The sequence below is a fragment of the Lissotriton vulgaris genome, chromosome 11, assembly GCF_964263255.1.
Source record: "Lissotriton vulgaris chromosome 11, aLisVul1.2, whole genome shotgun sequence".
In the NCBI taxonomy this organism is placed as follows: Eukaryota; Metazoa; Chordata; class Amphibia; order Caudata; family Salamandridae; genus Lissotriton; species Lissotriton vulgaris.
This window is the reverse complement of record NC_141699.1, coordinates 261,419,355-261,446,319: the sequence shown is the minus strand read 5'-3', so window position 1 is coordinate 261,446,319 and position 26,965 is coordinate 261,419,355. Positions and strand designations below refer to the sequence as shown.

General features: G+C 43.8%; 1 protein-coding gene across 2 annotated transcripts in view; it reads left to right on the top strand.

The window, feature by feature from the left end:
- Positions 1-879: 879 nt before the first annotated feature.
- Positions 880-26,965, top strand: part of LOC147679626 (SEC14-like protein 2) — a 501,045-nt gene continuing 474,959 nt past the window's right edge. Inside the window, exon 1 of one of the 2 annotated variants that reach the window (XM_086943203.1) lies at positions 880-1,447. In XM_086943203.1, the coding sequence (XP_086799329.1) occupies positions 1,394-1,447 (54 nt within the window). In that variant the 5' untranslated portion in view covers positions 880-1,393. The remainder of the gene's footprint in view (positions 1,448-26,965) is intronic. The other variant, XM_086943204.1, reaches the window with a different exon arrangement.

Below are 26,965 nucleotides of genomic sequence, written 5' to 3'. Positions count from 1 at the left end.
TGCCTACGTCACCAGCTGTCAACTCTGGAATGTTGACAGAAGACAGCTGGTGGCAGTCCGTTGAGGTTATACGCTCCGTCTCCCGGAGCGTGTGTTGGTGCTTAGAATAATAAAAGAATCTTGGAATACACCTACGACGTGTGGAATATTCTTAACGTAATGTCAGACATAAACAACCTGAAACGTGGCAGTTATATACAGGAGGATGAATTAGTGAATGTGCAAGTTCTGACAGCATTCTTGTTTATGTCTTATTCTAAGTCAGCATCCTGAAAGTCCTGCTGCTGTCAGTTGGGAAACCTGCTTTTTGTGTAGATTATTTTGGTGTTCTATGTTATCAGATGCAGCAGTTGAATCGCAGGTCCTTGTTATTTAGAGTATCCCAGTTCGCAACTTCTTAGAAAAGGTTATAAATGCATGCTCTCATCATCCCAGGCTCTGCGCTGCACCTCTTCAAAATAATCAATGTTGATAAGTCAAAGGACACTCGCTCACCTTCACGTGGCACTTTAGCCACACCCGTGACACTGTTCAACATTTGAGGGGTCACTCATTCCTGAGACGTCATCTGAGTGAAACGGTGCGTGGTGCGTCACCTGCTACCCCTGACGTAAAGTGCGTTGATGTCCAAGGAACCGGCCTCGGAAGCTTAAGGTAAGGCTGACTTTTAATGGCAGTTTATATTCAAGTTGGAGGAGGACAAATGGCTGTGCTCGTGCACGGTCCTGTCTTTCACCTGTATTCATTCGGTCGATGTTAAATCCTGTTTTCAAAGGTTTCCCTGAGTCCTAACTCCGCCTCCCATGCCCACGGCGGGCTACACAGCAGTCCCGCCCCTGGCATACAGTCGCCTCCTCTCTCACGCCCCACCACCAGCCCAGTGTCCACATCTCAGGACGGTTGGCGGGAAGGAAGCGGGCCGCTTTAAAAGGCGGAGCTACGGCCCTGTGACCTGTCATCTGCCAAAGGAAATCAGCTAAAGGTTTAGACAGAAGAGCAGGGAGGCTCTGTGTGTGAGAGAGAGGCAGGCAGAGCCGGAGCTCTGTAAAGGATAGGGGAAGCTGCTAGGAGAGACAAGAGGCCGGAACAGAGGAAGTGTCTGACAGAGCAGAGAAGGCGGAACGGAGAAGAAAAGAGGGAGACTTGATGAAAACAGAGAACGGCAGTGTGAGCTAGGGCAGGGCACTGAGGGGAAGACTGGGCCAGATAGAGCATGAGGTTTTGATGCTAAAGAGAGTGTGTCTATGAGAGAGAGAACGAGCCGAGAGAGAAAGAGACGGGACAGAGAGATCCAGGCACAGTGAGAAAAGATCAGTGATACAGGAACTGCTCAGGAGGGAGACAGGCTGAGCCGCATCAGCGACAGCCACGGAGACCCTCAGTCTTTGACACCATGAGTGGGAGAGTGGGCGATCTCAGCCCAAAGCAAGCAGAAGCTTTAGCCAAGGTAAGTACCCATTCATCTGTTCTGTCCGCCTGTCAGTGTATCTGTCTGTTTTTTTTCTGCCTGCCCATTCATCCATCAGTACATCTATTTGTATGCCTATCATGTTTATATGTCTCTCTTGTTTGTCCATTTGTCTCCAACCACAGTTCTTCCTAGTTGTCCAACCATCGTTAACCCCCTGTTTGTTCATCCTAAACATCTGCCTGACCACCCGTGTCGGACTGGTCTATAGGGCCATTACGCAATTCCTAATGGGCATTTTCAACAGATCTGTGTGTGGGCTGTTTTATGACTGTTTGCGAGCCTGTTTTATGGTCCGGTGGACCGGTTACTGTTTATGTCCGTGATATTGTCAAAAATAATACCTGCAGCTTGCACAAATGCATGCAGCCTATGCGACCTGGCAAAACACTTATACAGCTAGACTTTACAAGTTCGAAACTTTCCCCATTTGCAAATGTGGGTCATTTTTTTTAGCTATTTGATGCTGTAATGGGGGCCACTTTCTTTTCGGTGCCCTGGCCTATTTTCTCCTCCCAGTCCTACTCTGGTGTACATCTGTTCCTTTATCCTTCATTCTAGTCCATATGCGTTTCTTTTCTACTCATCCAAATGCAAGTATGATGGTTCCCTCACTCCTGTCTGTCGGCCCATCCAAATGTTCACCTGTCTATTGAGTCTTTCAGCCCGCCTTTTCAGTTTGTCCAAGTTCGCTTCTCATCAACTAGAACCTCGTGGATCCTTAATCTCAGCTTTCCTCTTCAATGTGTTGCCATCTTCTCCAGTGGTGATCTAGGCTGAGCAGCTAGAGTATCATTAGACCAGTATGTCAACAACTTATCTTTCAGTCTGAAGGGTTCACAAGACTTGCATATGTTAGTCAGACGTCTTCAACCAGTCTAAAATTGGATGCATGCCATTTTGTTACCGCCAGAAGGACACCAAAACAAACTGTCTACCAAAGGGAAATAAGAATAAACTAATCACACCTAAAGATGTATAAATAAACATAGAACTAATTTCCATGCTCACACCAGAGTGCTGTTGGAGCCTCATCTCTACTCTGTCCAACATACATCAGGACAGATTAAAGTACCTCAGTATTGCAACCATTGCCTTGTCACTCTCGCCTCAATTGCTGCACCTAGGATTGCACCAAACTGAAACCCACTTAACTTCTAAATTTTGCAGACCATATTTTCAGTAGGCTTAAACTGTTGAGAACACATCACAGTAATACTTTCACAACATAATTTGGCTTCTACTTGATGCCAGAGCAAAGTTATACTGCTTTTTAGGTCTTGCCTCTCAATGCGCATGCGCATTGAGCGGAGCGAGACTATAGGGGCTTAAACAGACTTTACCTAGACTGGCGATTTGATGCTGTGCCCGTGCGCTTTTAGGTCCATGCGCAAGCGCATGGACCTAAAATGCGCGTGCACAGCATCAAATCGCCAGCCATCTGTTGCCCAGCTTGGTGCTGCTCCACCCCCTGCAGCGTCAAAGGCTTTCACGGCCGGCCGGCCGTGCTTTCAGTTTCACGGCCGCCAGGCCGTGTCTCCTTATTGAACTTGTTTAACTTGTTTTCCTTCTGAACTGGCCTCCACGTTGTTTAACAATGCGTGAGACACCTCCAGTTACTTGCATCGTAGTAACTACGTCACAGGGTTTCCTCTTTCACTCACTCTGTGCCAGAGGCTCTTCTCTCCTGAATTGATTCAACTGCTTCATGGATTTAACTGCCATTCAATGTACGTTCATCCAATATTGTTTATTTAGTAGAAGCCTGCATCCGAACATGCACTATAATTTTCTGACCAATTTTCTGTTTTGGACGTTCCTCGTTTTCAACCGAACACTTGTTTAAATTTTCTGTTTCGGACGGATCTCGTTTTCTTCTGTATTCTTCACAAACGTATGTACTTCAAAATTGCACTGTGCCTTACCCTTTCATCCAACACCATGAGTTCCATTCCTGAGGCCTTGAGCAGCTCATCGCCATTAATTGTAATAATTTCCGCTCACACGGTAGTCTAAGTTAAGCTTTGTATTGCATATAATGCCCCAGCTGAACACTGAGAGCAGCACATAAGCAACTCTCTCCAGTCCCGTACATATGTATAATGTCCACATTTTAACATAACATCGTAATACCATTTGGCAAGTACAACATGTTATAGTTAAGGAAAAGCACATGGGACAATAAGTGAATAATAGCACATGCTATAATCGACAACACCCCCGCCCACCCATTTTTTCGTTGTGCTAATGTGCACCACAGTTTTAAATAATTTGTCGATCCACCCCATACAGAGCCCATGACAGACGCCGTGAAACCACAAGCTGTGCCTGTGCATCCCCAATCCCTCTCCCAGCAGCTGTTTAAACTATAAGGACAAGGCACTGGGAACATTCCTCCCCCTTCTAAACTCTTTAAGCAGCTTTCCCACTCACTAGCATTCATGCAGCATTACTTAAATCAGCACATTTACCTTTTATTGTGTCAGCAGGTTAATTGTTGCATTTCCAAAATCCAGAAAAAAACAGTATGAGAGCGAGCGAGTTAGGTTCAGGTATTTGGCAGTTGATACTTCTATCATTTAATTCCCATTCCCAATGTAAATACTTGGGTCTTATTTATAAGAATATGAAACCTATGGTCCTTCTCTTCCTTCTTTGATTCTCTACGGATCCACTCGTCAAACAGTATATATTCTTAGGCCTTTCCAAACAGATTTTAGTCTCCTCCATGAATCGGACAATTGTCTTCTTTGAGCCTGCGCTATAATTGCTTTTTTACGTTTTTTTGCAACGTGACCTGAATTTTAAAATAATCTCAGTGTATTTTATTAAATGATTTCACTGACACGCATATCTTTGTAGATTCCTGTAAACTATTTTTAAAAGGCTTTTGAAAAGTGGAAAAAAACTCTTCCACCCCTCCCATCTTCCCTCTCTCCTCAACATCCCCTCCTCCCTCTCTTCTCACTCTCCCCTAACTCTCTCCCCTTTATCCCCTCTCCTCTCTCTCTCCCCTCCCTCTACACCCTCACACTCTTCCCTCATTCCTCACCTCTACCCTCTATCCTCACTCCCATACTCTCTCACTCTCGCCTCTCTATACTCACTCTCTCACTCTCACCTCTCTATACTCACTCTCTCCCCTTTCTCCACTCTACTCTCCTCTCTGTATACTCTCCCCCTCTCTCATCACTCTCCCCTCTCTCTCCTCCTTTCTCCCCTCCCTCCACCCTCTCCTCACTCTCCCCTGTCCTCACTCTCCCCTCTCCTCACTATCTATTTGAATAACCAGCACTAAGTCCTTTAAAACGAACGCACATTTGTCAGATCATTCCTAGCAGCCATTTCCTAAAATTATTTGAAAAAAGTCACACTATTCCAAGAGCTACTTTTGCGACCTTCCTCCCAGTTAATTAATACGTCCTGTAGTGGATGATACTTTCTTTTTTACAATCAAGATCAAATACAAAACATGTGCACTGCTGGCATTTCATGCTGCTGAGGTCCCACCCTCACTCAGCCTCACACCCTCACCCTCACACCCCCACCCTCACACCCCCTCACTCACCCTCACACACTCACACACCCACTCACCCTCACACACTCACACACCCACTCACCCTCACCCTCACACCCCCTCAAGCCCCTCACCCTCACACCCCTCACACCACTCAGTGCTACAACACATATTGTGTTACAATAGGTGTCACATTTGCGAAAGATAAAACTATTGGCATTGTAAATAACAAAGCTAATATTTTCGCTATTTTAAAAACAAGCACATAAATAAAAAATGTGTCCTTTACAATACCAATAGCTCAAACTTTCCTAATGCGAGACCTATTGCATTGCTGTGCTTCTCTCCCCTGCTGCACTCTCCTGCTCTCTAGAGATGTGGACTAACGACCAGAGCTGCCATCTAAGTACCGTAAATACAAAACATGTTGCATTCCAAATGCTATAGGTGTCACATTCGCGAAAGTTATAACTATTGGCATTGTAAATGACAAAGCTATAAATTTAGCTATTTTAAAAACCAACAAAAAAATAAAATATTTGTCATTTACAAGACCAATAGCTCCAACTTCTCTAATGCGAGACCTATTGCATTTCCAATGCTTGTTAATAGTTTGTAAACTCCATCATACCTACCAACACTCAATTCTATCGAAGCAAGCATGTCTCATTTGGCAAATGCTGCCTCACCATGATTAATGCAAATTTTACACTAGCTATGCATAGATAAAACGTAACTTGCACCACACTGGCTCGACTCATTTGCATCTAAAATCTGACCCAACTAACCTTATTGGCCATAAATTGAGGCACTTCCCATAATGTCTCCATGGATTGAGCAACTCACCATCTTGACTACCTCGTCCTACCTATTTATGAGCTCCCCAACAAACCTTCTTTCTTATCTGCCTCTCCATGCACCCCACTCTGCTTCGACATCTATTGTTTGCTTCACTCTCTAGTAAGGTGTTGGGACACCCCTCTTGTGATCTGGTAGCGACCAGTGTAAAACATGCATTAAATAAAAGTTAAATCTGTCGGCTGTCCATGGCGGCTGTCCATGAATTTGTTAGTGTGCTGGTCTCACCCCCTAGTGTGTCCATACTTCTGTCTATATACATCTGTCTGTCTTTGATCATGTCTGTCACACAGCAGTCATCTAGCTGTGTGTCTGTGTAACAGTGACTTGTAACAGTGACTGTAGATCGATACCAAGTGATACTTACCTATGAAAATAGAGTTCAACAGTAGTTGAGGCCAATAAAGGTCAAAAGTTCTTTCTTTGTGTGTTCTTAACAGTTCAAACATACGTTGCACAGCCTCTAACATTACACATGATTTCCTGGTGCTTTCTATCCAATTGTGTAACCCTCTGTTTATGCCTGAAGCTCTAATGCCTCTTAAATTCAATAAGTTGTTTGTCTTCACTTATAAGGGTACTTATTCTTTAAAAAAAATCAAATAATATGCCTGAGTCTCCAGGTATCACATGGTAGGATATAGCTTGCCTCTAATTCATATATATTTTGCAAGAGTTTGTAAGTCTCTCCTGTAGTCCAATCTGTAGCAGTATAATGCCTTAATAGGAACAGGTAAGAACCCCAGCACCATAGTACATTGTCTTAAGTGCATCTTCCTACAAACCTGCTCACCTCTCCCATAACCTAACTTCTGCTCTCCGAGAGCAGTGCTTTTTGGATGTCAACTGCTACTCTGATGAAGGTCTCACCTCTACTGGGTATGCCTGCTTTCCCTTGCATGGGTGTATGCCGTCTATCCAGTCTGTGCTTTTTGGTTGTCACATGCAGGTCTAGGGTATTATGCACAAGTATGCCCTCTCGGTCAAGATCAGTGATCCCTGGGTGTACGTCTGTTCTCCATGACTCATACCGAACTTCTTGTGGGCTGGTGTGATTTGTGCACCTTGTTGCAGGTCTATAATGCCCAACGCAGAGATGGCACAGTAACTGGGATATGAGTACCTGGGGTCATGGAGTGGATAGAGTACCTGGTCCTGGTGTTGGCAGAGTGCACAGGGTCTGGGCAGTGGCATAACGAAACTTGAAGTCCCCTGCAAGGTACATGGAGCCCCCCCCCACCCCCCGCTCCAGACCCAGTTAGGACCCAGACCTAGTGGAGAAGTGTGGCTCACAGGTTAGAGGAGGCAGACCTGGAAGCAGAGGTCAGCCCGGGACCAGGGTTCAATTCCCGGCTCGGCAGGGTCTTGAGTCCTAAAATGTCCATGGACTCGACAATTCTCGCCCCGGTGCCTACTCGATTCACGGGTTCACACTCTGCGACTCTGGGCAATAGCTTGCTTAATCTCCACAACTGCCCCTCGCGGCGGGATGCCTGGCTTTCAACTTGCGGATACCCTGCCGGGGTTCTCACAGGGGAATACCAGGACGGGTTCCCTAAGCAAGCGCTTAGAAACCGCTTGGTGATTTGCGCTATATAAATTCCTGTACATTTACATTTACATTTAGGAGCTCTCAGTCCAGGGGCCTGCAATCCATGCACAGTGCTTGAGGGGGCCACTGGAGCCCGGGCCCCCACGCACCTCTAGGCTTGCAGAGGCTATTGTTATGCCACTGGTTTTGAGTAGCAGGGTCTGGAAGTACCAGTGGACTAGAGTGGGCAAAGTGCCACGGATTTGGAATTGGGTAAGTTCCAAGGGAGTGTAATGGCTCACTGCCTGGGGTCTGGAGAAGACAGATGAACCTTGACTCTGAAGAGCCCCCAGGACCTGGGCTCCAAACATCGCAACCCGCTCGATTTTTGGAGTAGACTGAGTATGAAGTGTGCGTATTACTCAAGATCTTAAGTTTGAATTATACCCTCTGTGAACTAAGTATGAGTTGTGAAGTAGCTAGATTACCCAGTACCAGAGAGAATTCTGAAGTAGCTAGATTACACAGGACCAGAGTGAGTTCTGAAGTTGCTAGATTACCCAGTGATAGACACAGGGTCTGATTTAGATCCTTGCGGGACTCCCGTCATCCCTCTGTGGTGGCGGTTACAAGTACTCCTTCAAGCTGACTGAGTCCCGTCTGCTGTACTTAGATGTGTGTAGGCTGCACCGCTTTCCGCATCGACAGACTGTTTACCATCGCGTAAGCTGCTCACCTCCGTCAACGCGGTGGACTCCATTGCTGGCTAATAGTATTCCGTCGCTGTCAAGTCAGAGAGTTTGCGTGCAGCTGATTCAGATTACCCAGTTGTACTGGCATTGCCCTAGCGGCGGTTTCCTGATGTAGTGAATCCCTGGTGAAGTGGAGACTGGTAAGTGCCACTTTTATAATGTGTAGCTACACATAAAAGTTGTGTGTGGTTTTCAAAATATAGGTAGGTAAAGTTATGCCCCTTTTTGTACGTATAGCATAGAACACATAAAACATACACACACTATTGAATGTACACCCACATGCAGGGGCGTAACACAGGCCCCCGCATACCCTGTGGTGCTGGGGTCCCCCAGCTGCAGGGGGCCCCCTCAGCACAGTACTCAGTTATGAGCGCTCCAGATAAAATCCGGAACGGGGGCCCATCCGTGTACATTGCAGGGGGGCCCCTAAACCTTTGTTACACCACTGCCCACATGCACCACAAAAACAGCACCCATTTATAAGTTGTAAAATAAACACTAATGCATTACACATACCTTGAGCTGAGTGTCTATTTTCTCCCATGCACTGGTCCTCTGTTCACAAACTGTTTTCTCCCATGTGTTAGGACTCTTAGCTCTTACTCCATATATTCTCCCCTTTTCCACACCTCTCTGCATACAGTCTCTGTGTGCTTCTTTGTCAGGCTTCTGTACACATACTTTGTTGTATCCACAGTATCAATGGGAGGCCTATGTGCCTACATGTACTATCTTCTGTACAGTACATGCACTGTCAATGTCCTCTCTGTACAAGGTCTTTGTACACATACACTATCTTTTTCCAAATAGAAGTGATAGGCAAGGTTGGATTGAGCCATTGACCAATCGACCTTGCCCGAGGCCCAACGGCCAAAGTCTGCTGTGGGCCTTTTTTAAATACTTTGTTCACGTACAGCCTGGCTATTGCTGCTCCCACAGTTTAAAAGCAGTGGCCCCTTAAAACATTTGGAGGCATATTTTTGGGCCCCCTGTTTGGAACAGATTTAAAATTATTATGGATTTTCAACCAATTCAAGCCCTCATGGTCCCAGCCAATAAAGAATTATATATTAAACTTTCAGAAACGTGGGCACTCAAAAAACAGCCAAAAGCTCAACGTGCCCCATGTCCACCAGCCCAAATGAAAGCTTGGTTATGCCTTGATTATTCTTTTCGTTCTTGGAACAGAAGTACCTTACAAGAAATGTAGTGCTTAACCAGCCTGTTCCTCCAAGGAGGTGTAGGAAAGACAAGGAAAGAGGAACTTCGTGGATATATGGTGTACTATTAAAACACATGCACATAGTGCTTTAAATGATTGTTTTACTTTGCAGGTATCAATATTCACAGATGAACCCCTTATCACATTGCGGTAACATAGATAATCAAAGCACTACGCAAAGGATTTTCACCATTCCATCGGGTGAAATCTGATAATTTTCTACTAAATTCTCTTCCACCTGCCTTGCAACTCCTCTCCTTATTTTATATGTACAGTTCTCTGTCCAGTCAGCGAACTCCGGCTCTATGAAGGAAGAGAAATAAGAGGGGGCATTAGACGGAGAGGAAAAGAAAAGGTAATAATTAGAGGTAAAATAGTGGGAGGAGGGAGGTAGAGACATAGATAAAGTAGAGAGATAGGTGGGGGAGTGAGAAACATAAGGCAGAAAAAAGTGACATAGCCATAAAGAAAGATACACAGATTAAGGTAGAGAAAGATACATAGAGAGACCGGTAAGGTTTAATAGTGAGGCAGAGAAAGCTAGTGATATGGAGAAGGAAATGTAGAGTGAGGGAGAGGGTTGTGTTATACAGTGGACAGAGTTAGAAAGAGGTAGACAGGTTAAAACGTGGCGGAGTGAAAGACACACATGTGCAAGGTATAGAGAAAGCTGTGAAGTAGAGGTGTTAAATGAAAACTGAGAGTTAGAAAAAGAGCTCCTATAAAGAGGGTACAGGTTGAGCAAGTAAGAGCAGACAAAGAGCAAGACAAATTGTTAAGAGAAAATAGGTATATGAGTAGAGACAGATGAGGAAGAGAAAGAGGTGAGGTTTATGCAGTGGTAGACTGGGTGAGAGGAAGTTGTGAGGTAGAGAAAGATAGGTAGAGACAGAGGTGAGGTAGAGAGATGTAGAAAGAGGAGTAGATACAAAGGTGAGGGAGGTACAGTGATGGAGGGATAGAGGTCACACTAGAGAAAAAGAGGTAGTGTTAGCGAGGCTGTGAGAAAGGAGTAAAGTAGTGAGAGGTGAGATAGATGCGATAGAGGTAGAAAGAGGGGAGATAAAGAGCAAGGTAGTGAATGAATGATGTGCTATATTGAGAGGTTAAGTAGTGAGTGAGTAAGAAAGGGGTGGTACCGAGAGATTAGGTAGCAACTGGTGTGAGGTAGAGAGATAAAGTAAAAAGGTGATTTAGAGAGTGGATAGGTAGAGAAAAGGGAGGTGCAAAAGGGTGGAGCGAGAAATGAGGTACGGAGATGAGACTTAAGTAGAGTATTGGAAGGTTGGATTGAAATAGCTTTTAGGTGCAAAAAAGAGGTATGAGGTTGACATAGTTGAGATGGAGGGGAGTCAGATTGTAGGGATGTCAATATTAGCACAAGGAGGTGGTAAAGGAAAGGTGGATCCGAGATGTGTAGTGAAAGAGGTGGGATAGACGGTGATGTAGAGGGAGTAGAGTTAAGAGATAGATGTCAATACGTAGAGATTGACAGAGCAAGATAAAGAGATAGTGGTGAAATAAAAGTGATGTGAAGTAATAATAGAGGCACGATTCACACAGATGAGGCAGAGAAAGAGGTTTTGAGTGGTAGGGAGAGGTGAAAGAATTCCTCACACGGAGAGAGAAAAGTTACGTAGTGAGAAAGGTAATGGTTTAACACGTGTTCAGAAATAAACATAAGATATAGCAAGACCGAGAAGTCGAGAGCGAACTGAAGTAAGGAAATAGTGGAGACAAGGCAAACAGAGAACTAAGATTTAAGAGGAGGCAGGTTGAGAGGAACAGAGAGAGGTAAAGGGATGAGAAAGTAACGCCGAGAGAGAAGACAGAGTGGGAGCTACGGTAGGTAGAGAAAGAGAGTTAGAAGAGTAGAGAGAGAGAGGGGTGAGGTAGGGTTAAGTAGAGAGAGGGAGAGAGACAGGTAGAGAGAGCCTTTCGATTATAAGCTACCGATCACTTTACCAGAGTATCCCTTGGAAGGTGGGGGGCCTGGGCAATTGCCCACTTTGCCCGTGCCTTAAAAGATCTCTATCTAAAAGACTGCTGCTGCTCCGAGTGCACAGGCGCACTCTCAGGGTGACTCACTGGAATGCATACAATGGCAAACTGCAGGCCGAGAGGGTGTGGGGAATGTTTAGGGTGAGGCACAGCATGAAAAGTGACTGTGTCTGTGCGTGTGGGGTGCGGATTAAAGGCCGCTGGCTCGGAGCTTTTCTTTTCTGGTGTCAATTCACACACATTCTGCTGCTGGTGCTCACAGAGCCTTCGGAGGATTGGTGTGTCAGCAAGCCCTTTGGCATTAGAAGAGTGTTAATGTTCCCCCTTTTCGGGCGGGTGCTAGCTTCCACACCTGTAAGGCAACGTGTCTTATTAATGGTTCTCAACAGTGGGGCAATCAAAGATGAGGTGCATGATAATGCAGGAGCCAGTAATACCTCTTAGTGCAACCAGTCCACCTGAAAAGTGAGGCCAAACGTGAGGTGGCTAGTAGGGGTTAGTCTCATAGACCATTATTGCTTTTCATACCACAATATTAAAACATACCCAAATAAAATGTAAGATTTACATTTGGAGAAGGGGACAGAATATCGCATAATGCATTTAAGTTTGCTTTTAGATCCTCTGGCAATCGGCTCAGTAGTATATGAAACTTTCAACCTCTCCTGGTTCTTTTTTGCTAACCGCATATTGCATTGTGGTATTTTTTTTTCTTTTGTCCTCATTTGCCCTGCCCTTTAGACAGGAACGCCAACCACCTAGCGTGTCTAAGTAGTGTTATATTTATTTGTTCCGACATCAAGACACGAATTTTTGGAACTTTGGTGGCAGAAGAGTTCTGCTAAAAGTAGCCAGAGAAAGGAGTAGGCAGATGATAACTCCATCAAGGTATTGTGGTGTTTGTTACGTTATTTTGACTTGTTTGGTGCACTAATCAACCGAAAGGGTATCCAGGCGCTTTGTATTTTTGCTTTTAAACCCTATGATTTCAACTATCTGAGGATGTGAAATGGTGTTGGCTGAAAACAGACAGGATAGGTTGATGATGACATACATCGAATGAAGCCGCAAGGCTATAAAATGGTCTAGTCTAGTGGTTCTTAATCATTTGTCTTCTATGGACCCCCACTTTGTCATTACTAGAATCCGAGTACCCCCACTGAGTAACTTTTTTATTATGCGGGAACCCCAGCCTAAGCAAATTTGATGATTTGAACCACAAAACAATACACAAAATACTTAAACAAGCACTTATTAACCAAATAGACGAATGATGAAATGTTTTATTTAATTCACCAACAAATATGAAAAAAATAATACTCCTAATGGAAAGGTTGGAGCTTTTCTACATTCAGTTGAGGCCACCCATCGTCCGTTCTATAAACTGTTTATTGCACTTGCATTGCTCCCACGAATCCATCTGAGAAAGGATACTTACTTAATTTTTTAGCTTCCAATTTCAAATTCCTTCACGTTTACAGAACATTTAACATTTTTAAGTGTTGCTTCTTTATGTATATATACTTTGTTAATCTGTTAATATTATTTAACTGTTTAAGTAGTGACAGATCCCTTGAGTTGGTGTTGCGTACCCCTAGGTATCCCCGGACCACAGGTTAAGAACCACTGGTCTCGTCCATCTAGTACTGACTGCTTCTCATGCAAAACCTAGTAAAATTCTGACATCTTTTGTCTGAGTTCATTCTTTCATTTGCAAAATATAGGAATTGGGTAGACGGAAGTAATGCAAGCTTCCCAAACACAAAGTGCCGCGTCTGGTGGCTCAGTGGACTAATGCATCCACTGTAGGGGCCTGTGTTCGACCTCATGATCACAGGTTCAAATCAGCCTTTCATCCATCTGAGGTGGATAAAATAAGTACCATTGAGTTGGGTAACAATAAACATCTGTTATTCAGCGCCAAGAGACCTATAGGTGAAAGTGTGATTTACAAATACACGTTATGTATGTGTGTTTATATATGTATGTATGTGTGCGTATATATATATATATATATATATATATATATATATATATATATATATATATATATACATACATAGGACAGGTGGAAGCATCAAAGGGATGGGGATGCAGAGGAACATACACGGTTCTGACAAATAAACAGAACAAGAGAAACATGTAGTAGCAGTGCAAGCTTCTCTCACTCAAAGAACAGACATGTACCTATGTAGGTAGATAGATATTCTCTCCGTTGTCAGATGTAGATATCTGGGTTCTCCCCCATTCCCGGCTTCATTACATACACTCTGGTCTGGTGTTTCCATTGTGGCAAGCAGTGTATTAGGCCTTTGTGCAAGCAGGCATCCTCCTTTCTCCCCCGTTGCAGGACGAGCCAGGGGTTTGTTGATGACTCCTCCAATTGCGAGCTCCAGGCAGATCTGATGAGGAGATTAGCGGATTACCCGGGATAATCCTTTTATTTCAAGCCTTGTTTCAGCACCGAAGAGTGTCTGGCCAGAGCACTGCTCCCCGCTCTGAGTTGAGAGCGTGGTTCCAGCTTGTCACTGTCTTCAAACTTTTCCGGCCTGCAAAAGTGGGTGACCGGGGAGCCCTGGCGGTCAGGCAAGCAAAATACCTGGTGCTCTGGTGGAGAGCAGGCCTGTATTGTACGCCAGCGCTGGTAAAAGTAATGCAGGGGTGGGGGGGTACAAGAAAGGGATCAGAGGAGCTGGAGAGAAGCCAGGGAAGGGGCATTAAAAGCATGAAAATCTGCATGTTTAAGGCATTTGGAGGCGTTGTCTGCCCCACCAAATTTTTTTGAGGCTGTTTGCTTGCGGAAGAAGTGTGAGGGTCGTCATTGGATTTATGTGAGGTAATATTTTTTTATATAAAGATCTTTAGTGCAGAAAAATAAGTCACAGTAATGGTCCTAATGAAGACCCCAACCACATCATTTACAATCAGGATGAGAGCCAGTGCAATATATAACTCAGTACACGATGAGAAACCAAGGATCATACAAACATCAAAATCACAGCAATTCAGAGCCTCCTCCCAAGGCCCCAAGCCATTTGCCCCAAACCTTGGCATGCTTAGCCGGGCAACCAGTGCCTTGTAAACAGGTTTTTCTTGTTGAGCGCACCAATCCACTCCAGATCTCCATTTCAACAGCTTCTGCGAGCTAACGCTTATAAAATGTTTGAGAACACCTCCAGTTTGGTAGCAGTTCTTTCATTCCTGGAAGATGTAAACCTAGAGATAGGTGTGAGGGGCGGGAAAACTTTAAGTGCGTAATGTGAGTTGTGCCTCTCTGTCTCAGGTGGACCTCAGCCCTTGCTGAGCGTTATCATAGGTGCACAGATGTCTAATCGCCAGAGCAGATAATGGAATTGCTCTAGCTAAGGCGAGCAGGCATGACTTTGCTCGATGGACGTTTATTTATCACCTCAACGCAAGGCACTTTGCGCTCTGCCATGATTAGGACGGCTTCCTTGGCACCCTTTGTTGTAATTAAGAGACTGCGTCCCTGGTACCCTCTGTCACTACGTTCTTGCCTGCTTTACAGTTCAGGCTCGTGGTGGCGTCAAGGGAGTTGCATAGAGCTGAGTGCATTGTCATAGAGTGGAGTGGCAGAGTGGAGTTTAGTGAAGTAGAGTGTCAAAGTGGAATATTGTGAAGTGTAATGTCGTGGAGTGTCGTAGAGTGGTCAGAGTGGAGTAGAGTGCAGTATCATAGAGTGGAATAGAATTTAATGGAGTAGAGTGTCAGAGTGAAGTATCGTGAGGTGTAATGTTGTGGAGTGTCACAGAGTGGATTGGCTCAGGGTGGAGTGGTGCTGAGCAGAATACAGTGGTGCAGATGCAATGGCATAGAGTGGTGTAGAATACAATATAGTGGCAGGTAGTTTTACAGATTAGAATGCAGTGATACAGTGTAGAATGCAGTCTTGCGACGCAGAGTATTGCAGGGTAGAGTGGAGTGGCTCAAGGTAGAGTGGAGTGGGTCAAGGTAGAGTGGAGTGGTGCAGGGTAGAGTGAAGTGGCGTAGCATACAGTACAGTGGCACAAAGTACATTGTTTCAGAGCAGAGGGACAGCTGTAGGGTGGTGCAGAGTAGAGTGCAGTGGCATAGTGTAGAGTGCCATAGAGTGCAGTGCCATAGAGTGCAGTGGTGTAGAGTAGAGTGGTCTAGACTGGTGTGGTATAGAATGCAGTGGTGAAGAGTTCTTTGGTGCACAGTGGAGTGGGGTAGAGTGCATTGACATAGAATAGAGGACAGAGGAGTGGAGTGGCATAGAGTGCAGTGGTGCAGAGTAGAGTGGTGCAGAGTAGAATAGAGTGGCGTGATTGAAGTGGTGCAGAGTAGATTGGTGTAGAGTGAATTGACATGGAGTAGAATGGCCTGAGTGGTGCTACGTAGAGTGGAGTGGTCACATTAGAGTGGCATAGAGTGCAGTGGCGTACAGTAAATTGATTCAGACTACAATGAAATATCGTAGGGTGGTGCAGGGTAGAGTACAGTGGCATAGAGTGCAGTGATAGAGTAGAGTGGCGTATAGTGGTGCAGAGTGCAGTAGGGCAGAGTAGATTAGAGTGGCATAGAGTACACTAGAGTGAGGTGGTATAGAGTGGAGTGGTGCAGAGTAGAGTGTAGTGGTGTAGAGTGCAGTGTTGCAGACTGGAGTAGTCTAGACTGGTGTGGTATAGAATGCAGTGGTGAAGAGTTCTTTGGTGCACAGTGGAGTGGGGTAGAGTGCATTGACATAGAATAGAGTACAGAGGAGTGGAGTGGCATAGAGTGCAGTGGCGCAGAGTGGAGTGGAGGGGTGTAAAGTGAAGTATTCATCGTGTCATAGCTCAGTGTCATTACAGACCACATATCTTCAATTGAAATTACCCTTACATTTCCCCAGACATACACTTTTACTGTTACAAGTATACAGCCCTCAATTGATAATGTGTGTAAATGTCATCACCTAGATATGAGAACATCGAAATTTCCACTTTGTGCTCTCAATGTATAGAATTTGAACGTGACTAATTCCTTCCTTTCCCACAGACCATTGAAAAACTTCTCTTCATCTTGACCCTTAGGTCTCTGTCCTCTATATATGCAGTGAAGTGCATTATCTGCATATTTTAAGTCAGGGACCTTTCGAGACCCCGCCTTAGGGCAGTTGGAGGTAAGTTCCTGAAGTTCTGCATCCACCCATTAATATAAGGGTAAAAGAGGAAAGGTGCCAGTAGGCAACCCCTCTTTATCCCAAAAGATGGAGTGCATTCCCCTTTGGGGTCATATTGTACCCTCGCAGTTAGATTTGCAAACCTCCTAGCTAGTAAAATAACCAATTACTCCAGTTCTCCTAATGATCTCTTGGTGAGCCAAAGCTTACTATGATTGACAAAGTCAAATGTGCTACTCAAACCGATCAAACAGAGATGCAGAGTATCATCTTTCGCCGTCATATATTTTCCTACTAGCAAATTAACATTCAGTGCTTGCTCTGTTGTTTCCAATCCCTTCCTAAAACCAAACTGGGCTGGAGATAATATAGACTGATCTTCCACCCAGAGCTCAAGCCTATCAAGAATAATCCTCCCTACTAGCTTAGCAGAGGAATTTAGGAGGAATATAGGGCAATAGGAGAATGGAGCTCCTCTGTCATCCTTCCTGAAAATTGGGATTATTACTGTTTCTCAACATGATAATAGGAAAAAACGGCCCCTGCTCCATTTAGAACTATGGTTAAAAGTGGAGCCCATAGATTAAGAAGATTTTTGCATACTTCCACCGGGACAATGTCTGGACTGCCATTCTTCCCATTAGCACTTTTATTTAGATCTAAGAAAACTTCCATAACTGTAAAAACAACTTTAGTTTATAAGGGTAATGGGTCTTTGTCAGATACCCTCATTCAAGGGTTTGAAAATCATAGTGAAATGATCTATCCAGTTATGTGAGGATTTCACCGAATCTATTGAAGGGAGCGCTTTGTCTCGTTAAAAAGAGGTACTTAATATTTTACAGGACAAAACAGAATCAGCGGTATATGGAGCCTGAATTTAGACCATGCTTCTTCCTGAAGTTGTTTTTTTCCTGGCTAAAAGAGCTTGCCTATATTTTGATCTTAATAATTACATTTTTACCTTATCCCTTGGTTTTGTGTCGTGGGCCATTTCCAAATTTCTGTTAACAGTTGTGCATGTCCTATAAACCATCTGTTGGGACCTTGTCCTGGTATCGTTAGCAAGGAATTGATTGCTCTCAATATATTTACCTGAGCTTGTTTTACAGAAGGATAATCTGTAGTTGGGGCTAAAAATATTATAATATCCTGAATACATATAGCAACTGTAGTGCCAGGAAATCATTGTCCCTAAATCCTGACTATTTGATCCTGATCCCTTGTGTTTCAGTATTCTGAACGGTCACTGTTATAGGTTCCTAGCATAATATAGCCTGTAATATTAATATCAAAGGATTATGGTCGCTAATAAAGTTCTCCCTAATCTGAAGCTCTACACAAGGTATTAATGGGTTCGATGAGATGATATGATCTAATGTTGTTGAGGCACTCCTACCAATAAATGTTGGAAGAGGTTAGTGAGAGAGAGGGGTGCTGCTCTACAATGTTTATAGTATTTAGCTAAAAATATCTAAATCCTTTTACTGTAAATATTAATGATCAGAAAGTCAGGAATATCCTTTACTGTCAATGCAATAAATTGGTAGAAGGAAAAATCTGTAAAACATTGAGAAATTAGACCAATAAATAAGGTTGAAACTAAAATTACAAGGCTACCTTTTGCTCTGCCCACTATTGATGGGGATGCAGGTGTAACCACCAAAACAAATCCTTCTATACCGATTTGGCCCATGTGCCAAGTTTCTTGTAAACAGACTATCTGGGTTGTTTCCACATTTGTCTGCCAGTCTAACGAGTTGGTTTTCCCAGGGATTACTGCTACAGTTCACAAGACTATTGTAATTTGTGTTGGCTTTCTTGAAGGAATAGTACATGATTTGCTTATTACCCCAGTATCAAAAGCCATATTACTCACATATTGCACATCAAAACATTTAGCATAGCCTTCGTCATCATGACTCTTGGCTGTTGTTACTGACTTTAAATGTCAATCTATATCACCCAAGGGTTCTACGGGTTCTAATGGGGAGAATCTATTGCGAGTATTCAAACCCTCAGTTTGCGAGTGGCAGCTGATTCTAGCAGTAGGAGAATAATTTCTTGTAGCTTCACTGGGTGATAGAGTCTAAATAACAAAAACAAAACAGCGGGACAACCTGAATCGTGATGTTCCTGGAAGTATTATGTGCTGAAGAGAGTCTTTTTAACAAGAAATTTACAAAAAGAGGGGACCAGAAGTTGACAACAATACAGTCCCCTTTAGTTTTCTTTGTTTTGCCTAGCTACCTAACCCTCTTTACCATAATGATTTCATTGTACAGAACGTACGAACAACTGACCCTTTACATATCTCGCCAAGATTCCACCCTTGAGGTATTACAGGGAGGAATGCCTTTCAATTTTGGCACCCAAATGACAATTATGATCAGGAACTAAAAGCAATCAACTTTGATCCTCTGTGGATCTCTCTTCCACCTCTTTGCGGAGACACATAGGATGTATTGAGACAGGATCTTGTGAGGCCCTTTTCTGAGGTATTTTTCTATTTATAGTACCCCTATTCCCTTCATTGTGCTGAACTAGAGATAAGCTAGTAAGCCTCTTATTTTGAAGATCAGTCATACCCATTAGAGTCAGTAAATGAAGGCTTAGCCAAAACCAAAACATTATTTAATGTAGAGTCAATGTCTTCAATTTTTCTCCTCATGGCGTCTAAGCATGTTTTCACAGGGCACTCCAGTGAGTTAAGTTTATGTAAAACCAGATTCGCTGATGAATCACAATCCATGCCCTTCTCATCAGCAGATTTCTAAACAGCCTGTTTAGACCTTACTCCAAAAGTGCCCTGTGCAGACAATTTTATTTTTGTACGTGGAGGGCTGGGTTGCACTCTTTCTTTTTGCTGAAGGGGAATTTTCTACCATTGGTGGAGAAGAAATTGACATATTCAAAGAAGAGTGTGATACACAAGGATTAGCACTTGGGTTAATTATCACTGAATTGATCCTAGAAGTTTTGCTGAAGAGCAGACCACCCCTCTCCGCTCTCCAATGCTTCAGAGGAAAGTTTTGATTGTAGCGTTGTTTACCACCTGTTTAGCAGTGACAGGCCTCTCCTCTACACCTGCTACTTTATCACTAATCAAACCCATGGCTCCAGTTAAATATTTGTTAATTGATTTGGATGTAGTTGTTGTCTTACCAAAAGTCTGCTAAGTTGTTTTCTCCTACTCATGGGTGGCAGACTTGCAGCGCTTTACGTTAATAAAAGCCATACGTCCAAGGGGTTAGCCAGGAGCTTCCTTGAACTGGCACTTTCCACACAGTAGAAAACAAGTATGTGTGAGAGCGCTGCAGGCAAGAAGGAAGGGCTCATTCCCTCTGCCCCTCTCACCACCCGAGGCCAGAAGTGTCCAAATGCTGCAGATGTATTGCATCCCCTGTATCGTGTTTAAGCTCCATGTGAAGTCAAAATATACGCTATTCAATTATTTACTAATGTATACCCAGGGCTCCCATCAGAATGCCCCAGATACAAAGCTGAAACAGCAGACCTTTTCATATGGGGTGGGACTGCCCACGCATTGTCACCTAGGGTGACCAACCGTCCGTAAAATTCACGGACTGTCCGTTATTTGGATCGTATGTTCGTTGTCCGTGATGATCCCTTTTACAGACACATTGAGTCCATAATTTTGGGGATTGCAGCGAGTTGCACTTTCCCCTCCACGAAACCTTAGATCTCTGCAGAACTCCCTGTTTCGTCCACCTCGCACTCCTCGTCTGTGCTAAAGAGCAGCCGCACCCCGGCTTAGAATAATAAATACTTACTAGTTAAAGCAACCCCAACCACCATGTTATGTTTCAAATCCTGAGTTAGTATATTTCTCCAGGCCACGCACCATTAACATATAATAGCTACCAGTATGGATGACATCTGACTCCTACACCTTGTACCTCTCATTGTCTTAAGTAACATTGCCAATAAATGTATATGATTAATTGCCTCTATATAATATGTGTGTGATGTAAAGCAGTCCAGCACCCTGCCCTACATACTTGGGATGAGTAGCACTATAAAAGAAATTAAATACACATGAGAGAGGGCCTATGTGAAGATGAGGGGCACCATTGGAGGGTGAGTGCAAGGCTGGACTGGCTGTACCAGGCATCAGGCATTTGTCTGGGAGGCTGGATGGGTGGGGTGCAGGTTTTGTTAGTAGTGGTCGGTTTTGTAGCAGTGCGGCAGTTTTAGAAGCATTGCAAAGTTCCTTGTATATCCAGCAGTTTTCGGGCAGCAATAAAAGTGTCACGAAAAAATTGGTGATTAATTTACCTGCCTGAGAGAGATGGGAGTTTTGTCTAGTGGCAGTTTTGATTAATCAAAGGTAGTGCAGCAGGTGAATATGCATGCTGCAAAGAATGTGTACCATGCAGATCACAGAACAATATTTTATGTGCAGAGCCTGGTGGGTTACAGGTTTTGTCGCAGAGATTATTTTGTTGCTGTGCAGTTCATAAGCTATATTCATAACCTAGCACAGTGAACGATGAACTGCCATCAAAGAGGCATGAAAACAGCATGTTACAGGTTGGAAAGTTATGTTTTCTTCCCAGTCTTTTATTATCCTGGCTAAAAACGGTTTATTTGGGTAGAAATACATTCTTATGATTAAAGCCAACTCTATCCATGGTGTTCTATTCTGAATCCTGAGTTTGTGCTTCTTCAGACCAAGCACTCCTAACAAATGTCTACCAGTGGGGGAGACGTGTGCATCCTACACCCTATAGTCCCCTTTGCCTTATGTAACATTGTGTGTGTGCGCAAGTGTGTGTGTGCGTGCGTGCCTGTGTGTTTGTGTGTGCGTCTGTGTGTGAGATATGCTCAGACACCTTATACCGGTGTGAGAAGGGTTATAAAACAAATGAAAAACACACGAGAGAGGGACTATAAAGTGATGAGAGGAACTGTTGGTGATCGTAAGGGAATCATTGAAGAGCCCTAACAAAGATTGTCCTATACCGGTGCACAGTAAGGTCATCATTTACTATACTTTAGAAGCTAATACAGTTGACTATATAATGACAAACGTGTTGTATAATTCACCATGTATTCCCAAATTTTCTTGGGGTGTGAAATGAAAGCTGTAAGCTTTCAGTTGTTTTGTAACGCACCAAAACGTTTAAATGCCTGTAAATAAAATATGCACATGTTTCAAAACATCAGCAGTTAGGAAACCACAAATCGACTACTTGTTTGTAATTCAGAAGTGTGCTGGAATATGATCAAAACACTTTACTTGGTGATGTTCAATTGATATATATTTGCTGAAACCCCATTTCCACAGATAATTATTTGTGCGCAACATAGTTTTATCAGTAAAACTGCATGTAGGCATTTTGCTTCCTTTTCAATAGAAAATGTTCTATGTGCAAAGACTGTGCCTCCTTCTGATTTACAATAATGCCTCAACAACGTATACAGTTTCTATTCTCTAGCCCACTTCTGTGCTTCAATGAAAATCTGCATTTTAGAGTGCACTGAAATGAAACGGCCCAATCAGTATACTATTTTGCATGTACAGGTACAATAAGGAGGGCTGATATATGGCTAGCCAGGGTATTATATAGTAATCACCAAACACACAAAGGCCCTCGGGTCTGTCAGAAAAGAGAAAACAAAGACAGAGGAGGCTGACTAGAAAGGGCAATTTCCCTGGCCCACCAGAGGTGGCATGCTTTATCATTGGGAATCCTCCTTGCACCATGAAACCTAGTCATTGCGCAGGCTACAACCTCCTCGCTGCGAGGGATGAGCTCAGGGATCTTTTGATTGTCAGAGGTGAGTAACACTAAGACCCAATGTGAGCTAGCTTGGTGTTTTTGCTGAGGGGTGCAGTGCTAATAGTGAATTGAGTTAAACTAACTACAAGGTTTACTACATTATTTTATTCTGGCTGCCTTGTGCTAGGATTAAAAACTAAAAAGGAAACAAGATGTTTGACAAGAACCATTAGATTGAATCGTACTGAATTAGATCGACACGACTTTCTTCAGGATCTAGTGTATGCTACTGCTGTACGAGTGATGTCTAAAAAAACTGTGAAAAAAATGTTGACAACAATGGCAAGTGTGTTGGTAAATTGAGTAAAATACTGAACCAGTGATTCGAGGGTAACCAGATGGTTGGATGCACCGGTGGTACCTGTGAGGGAACAGAGAACACACATACCAAACAGATTTATTTGTTTGAAAATTGAGGCGTCACCCAATATGTTTAAAACAAGAAACACAAAGTCCGTCAATGATTTACAGAAGTGTTGTGAAGGCTAGGGAGTCCCAAAACACCCACACAAATGGCCGAACATAGCCAGTGGAACATAGTACTTAGACACCATGCGACTAAGTCATGGAACTATATTCAAAATGGTGGACACTCACCTGCAAATGTCAGGCTCAGTAACACAGCTGTCCTTAGAAAGAATGCTTAAGGTGCTTGCACATCTCCAACCTATGTGATGAAGGTTGGGCGTTAATCATATCTAGGTGAAAAAAGTTTTTATTTGCACATCAACAAACATGAAGAGGCGGAGACCATATCAACTCATGTGTAATGGGGAACAACACAGTAACCACTGGGTACTTTATGTCATACATAGGGAGGATGCCTAGAGGTAAATAGCATTAAGAAAGATCAAGTGAACCAGCCGAACCGAGTGGCACGGGTAAAGTGGATAATAACTGCTCAATGGCCAAATAAAATCCAAACGCAAACAAAAGGATGCTTATATAGCAAATGAGAGGATTGCATAACAGTAAGTGCACAATACAGAACAGACAAGACATGCATAGTGTACTTAATGCATATGGCCTCATATAGGTAGGGGGTCATTGCCATATCAACGGACTAATAGGACTGGACTCAGCGCTCGTAGTTCTGACTCAAGTTCAGGGTCCTGGAGTGTCTGAGATCTAACAGCAGAATGGACCAAACTGAAGTCACATGCAACACTCCTGCAGTATAAAGAGGATAAGCGCTTCATATGAGGGAACCAACACATGTGCCTATATCATGGGATTTCAAAAAATGCCTGGAACATAGGTGTGTCAAATCAAATTGCCCGATGGAACATGCTGTGGTACCTTGCAGATGACCACGCACACTATAGTATCCCAGGACTCAAGGGTCGGTGGTGAGGCAAGCCCATGTTCGTCATTGATCGCCAGGACACTCCGCTAGCAAAATAATCTCAGAAGGCCAAAGAATACAGAGAAATGAAAAAGGGTTACAAACACGGGCACTCAAGAATGACGTTTGTCCGCAAATTGAAACTTACCACTCTGTCGACTGGAGCAAAGCAACAAGCTGCTAGGGGGACAGGATAGTCGGTTGTATGTCAGTACAACGCATGCTTTTACCCCGCATACCATTACAACGCAAGTTGTTACAACGACTTTCGTTGGGGGGCGCTGGATAGTGGAATAGTTTAATTTTCTATTCCAACTCCAGTCCACGTGGATAGTAGGGAAGGTGTTGGATAGAAAGTTAAACTATTCCCTATCCAAAAGTGCCCTCCAGAGAAAGTCGTTGTAACGACTTTCGTTGTAATTCCCGCGTTGTAATGGTAGTGCGGGGTAATAGTTGTGTCGTAAAGGATGTTCCCCGGATAGTCGGTGTGCTCCGGAGCCTGCTCGCCTTAAATGGTGCAAGTTAGCCGCATCGCCGCTACTTTCTGAGACACAAGCGGAGGTGGATGGGAACTGTAGTCTTCCATTCTCATAACCTATGAACGGTGAGGAAGACCCGCCGTGTGTAAAAATATTGAGTACCAACTTGAAAGAAGTTGTGTTCTAAACGTGGCAAACCATGTAAATGCTACCACTTGTGGAAACATGTTTTTCAAGAAAGAAACCATATGTAGGCTATCGAGTTGTCAACAAAATCACCTCAATAAAGTTAAAACAAGGAAAGAGGAGGTGAATAACGCCAGAGACAATCAATATGGATAACGCATGTTGAAGAAAAAAGAAGAAGAAACGCACAGAAAAAGTTAGAAGTGCGAGTTCTTTCAGGAGAATATCCACATTGACATACTCTTGGTGTGTAAAAAGCAGCCCAGCAAGGTAGTGGTAAAGTCAAGGGAAATCATTAAAATGAGGTATTTGGGAGTCTTGAAAAGAAACAGGAGCTGCGAGTTCAAAATGATAATGAACCAGCTGCACATCGGTAAGACCTCGATTGAGAAGGCAAGATAGTGTTGTAAAAACCATGTGGCCAATGCGAGTCACATGGTAGGTGTACCCGCGCTCAACAGTACTCAAGGACATGCTAGTCAAACAAAGTGTAGAGTCAAAAAGTTTCCCTAAACATACTTAAGAAGGGGAAGTGTATTGAACCAGAACTAAAGGACCAATGCCCAGCTAAGAGATGGATTCATGAGATGAAAGCTACTGTCCTGTATTAAGATTATAATATTCCCCCTGGCATATGCAAAAGCATAAGTGATCATGTTATCAGAATAGGTGAGTGCCCCACATAAGCATATAACAGTCCAAGGCCGGTAAGTGGGGGCCACAGACCTATCAGGCAAGTGTCAGCCAAGGTATGTCATTGTTAAGTCCATTCTCTACTGTCCCCAGCCTAGACACCCACCTCTGCTACACCCTTAAGAGTTTTGTTCAAGTTGGGTGTGGTAGATGCCAAATTGGGTTTGTCGAGGACGGTCCAACTGAGTTCGTTCGCGCTGTTGTTTTTCTCTAAGAAATGTTTTGTCAGTTTGGTTGTCTGTCTTCACACCTAATGATGCTTTTATGTTCCAATATGTGGGTCCTGGCTTTATGCATGTCATACCTACATACCTGAGCCCACAAGGGCATGTAATGAAGTATATGAGTTTCTCACTGTTGCAATTCGTATGCTGTTTAATCACCCAAGGCGTTCCTGTTCCAATATCGATTGTCTTGGTGAGTGATAACTGTGCACATTCCCCACAAGAACCACTAGGATAGTGTCCCTGCACAGGAGGGAGTCCCCACAGAGTGTTCTGTCCGGTGGTCTGAATAAGACTAGGTCTGGTGCGAACAGTTCCTGAGGACTTGACTCCTTTTGAATGCAAACAGTTTTATCCAAGGAATGTTTGCCTTTGTTCATGATAAGCCAATTTTTGTGAATTACTTTTTGACCTTGTTGGATAATGAACAGTAGGTGTTCACATAGACCAGTCTGTTTGTAGGATCTTTGCCAGATGTTTTTTCTAGAAGAGCATCTTGGTTATTGTTCCTATCTCACTTTAAAAAAAATATATATTTTCATTGATTTTATACAGCATGGCGCCGCATCGAATAGTAAAGTGGTACATAACTCTCATATTTCGTGCACAGATGGTTTCAGCGGTGACTAACATCTGTTGACCAACACGTACAAATGATAACCCTTTATGGGCATTAGCATATCCAGAATCAATAATTTGCTTTGGCTGTTACAGTTATACATTGTCCAATAAGTCAAATGTGGAACAAAACTTTTCTTAGCTTCCCACCCTACCCACTTGTCTGGCTCACCCCATAATAGTAAGATTGGGACCTGGAGGTCTACCATTTGCTCACATGATTGTCGTGTGGGGATCGTTAGGTTTTAGGGACGGCGGTCGTGTGGGTCGGCACAGTGGTCAGTAGGGGCAGGTGGGGAAGCCCAACGAGGTCACGTGACAGGGAGAGGGGGGCGTTGAGTATTATGCGTAGCATGGCGTAACTGGATCAATGGCTTTAAAAGTCTCCAACATCCGGTCCCATTCCATGGAGATAAGGGTTTTGTGTAACCCTTGGTACTCTTCCCGCCCTATGATTGTGCCTTTTTCTCCGCCCAATCGGACCATCTCCTCGTGCCAATTAGTTAGTATAGGGGGGAGGCTGACTTCCACTTCATTGTAATGGAGCTTTTCGCTATGAGGAGGGCAATGTCAGCGTAGCGTAGTTGTGCTTTCGGATGCCAGCGAAGGCCCAGCAAACATCGCCCTGCTGTGTCCCAGTCAGGGATGCCTGTTATTTCTCCCACATTTTACGCAACTGAGGACCAGAATTATCCAAGGCGGGGGCATGCCCATAGCTTGTGTAGTATGTCCGTGTACTCTGCCTGGCATCTAGGGCAGCAGACACGTGCATCAGGATATATGCAATTGAGGTGATGTTGGGTGAGGTATGCCCTGTGAAGGATCATATATTGTATGAGTTTGAATTTGGAGTTGTGGGACACCTCCTTGGGGTATTCTAGGAGAGAAGACCAGTCTTTGTCTGTTAGGTCCTTTCCAAGATATTTAGCCCATTTTTCTCTAAGAGTTGTTAGGGAAGTCCCTGCGTGGACGCCCCTGTACAGCCATCTGATTAGATGACGCCCCTCACCCATCAGATACACGGCATGTGTTCGTTCGTGTGTAGGGGGCTCTGCGCCATTTGGCGACCAGTGCTTCTTTACGTAGCGGGTGATGGCTGCCTGTAGCATAAAAAG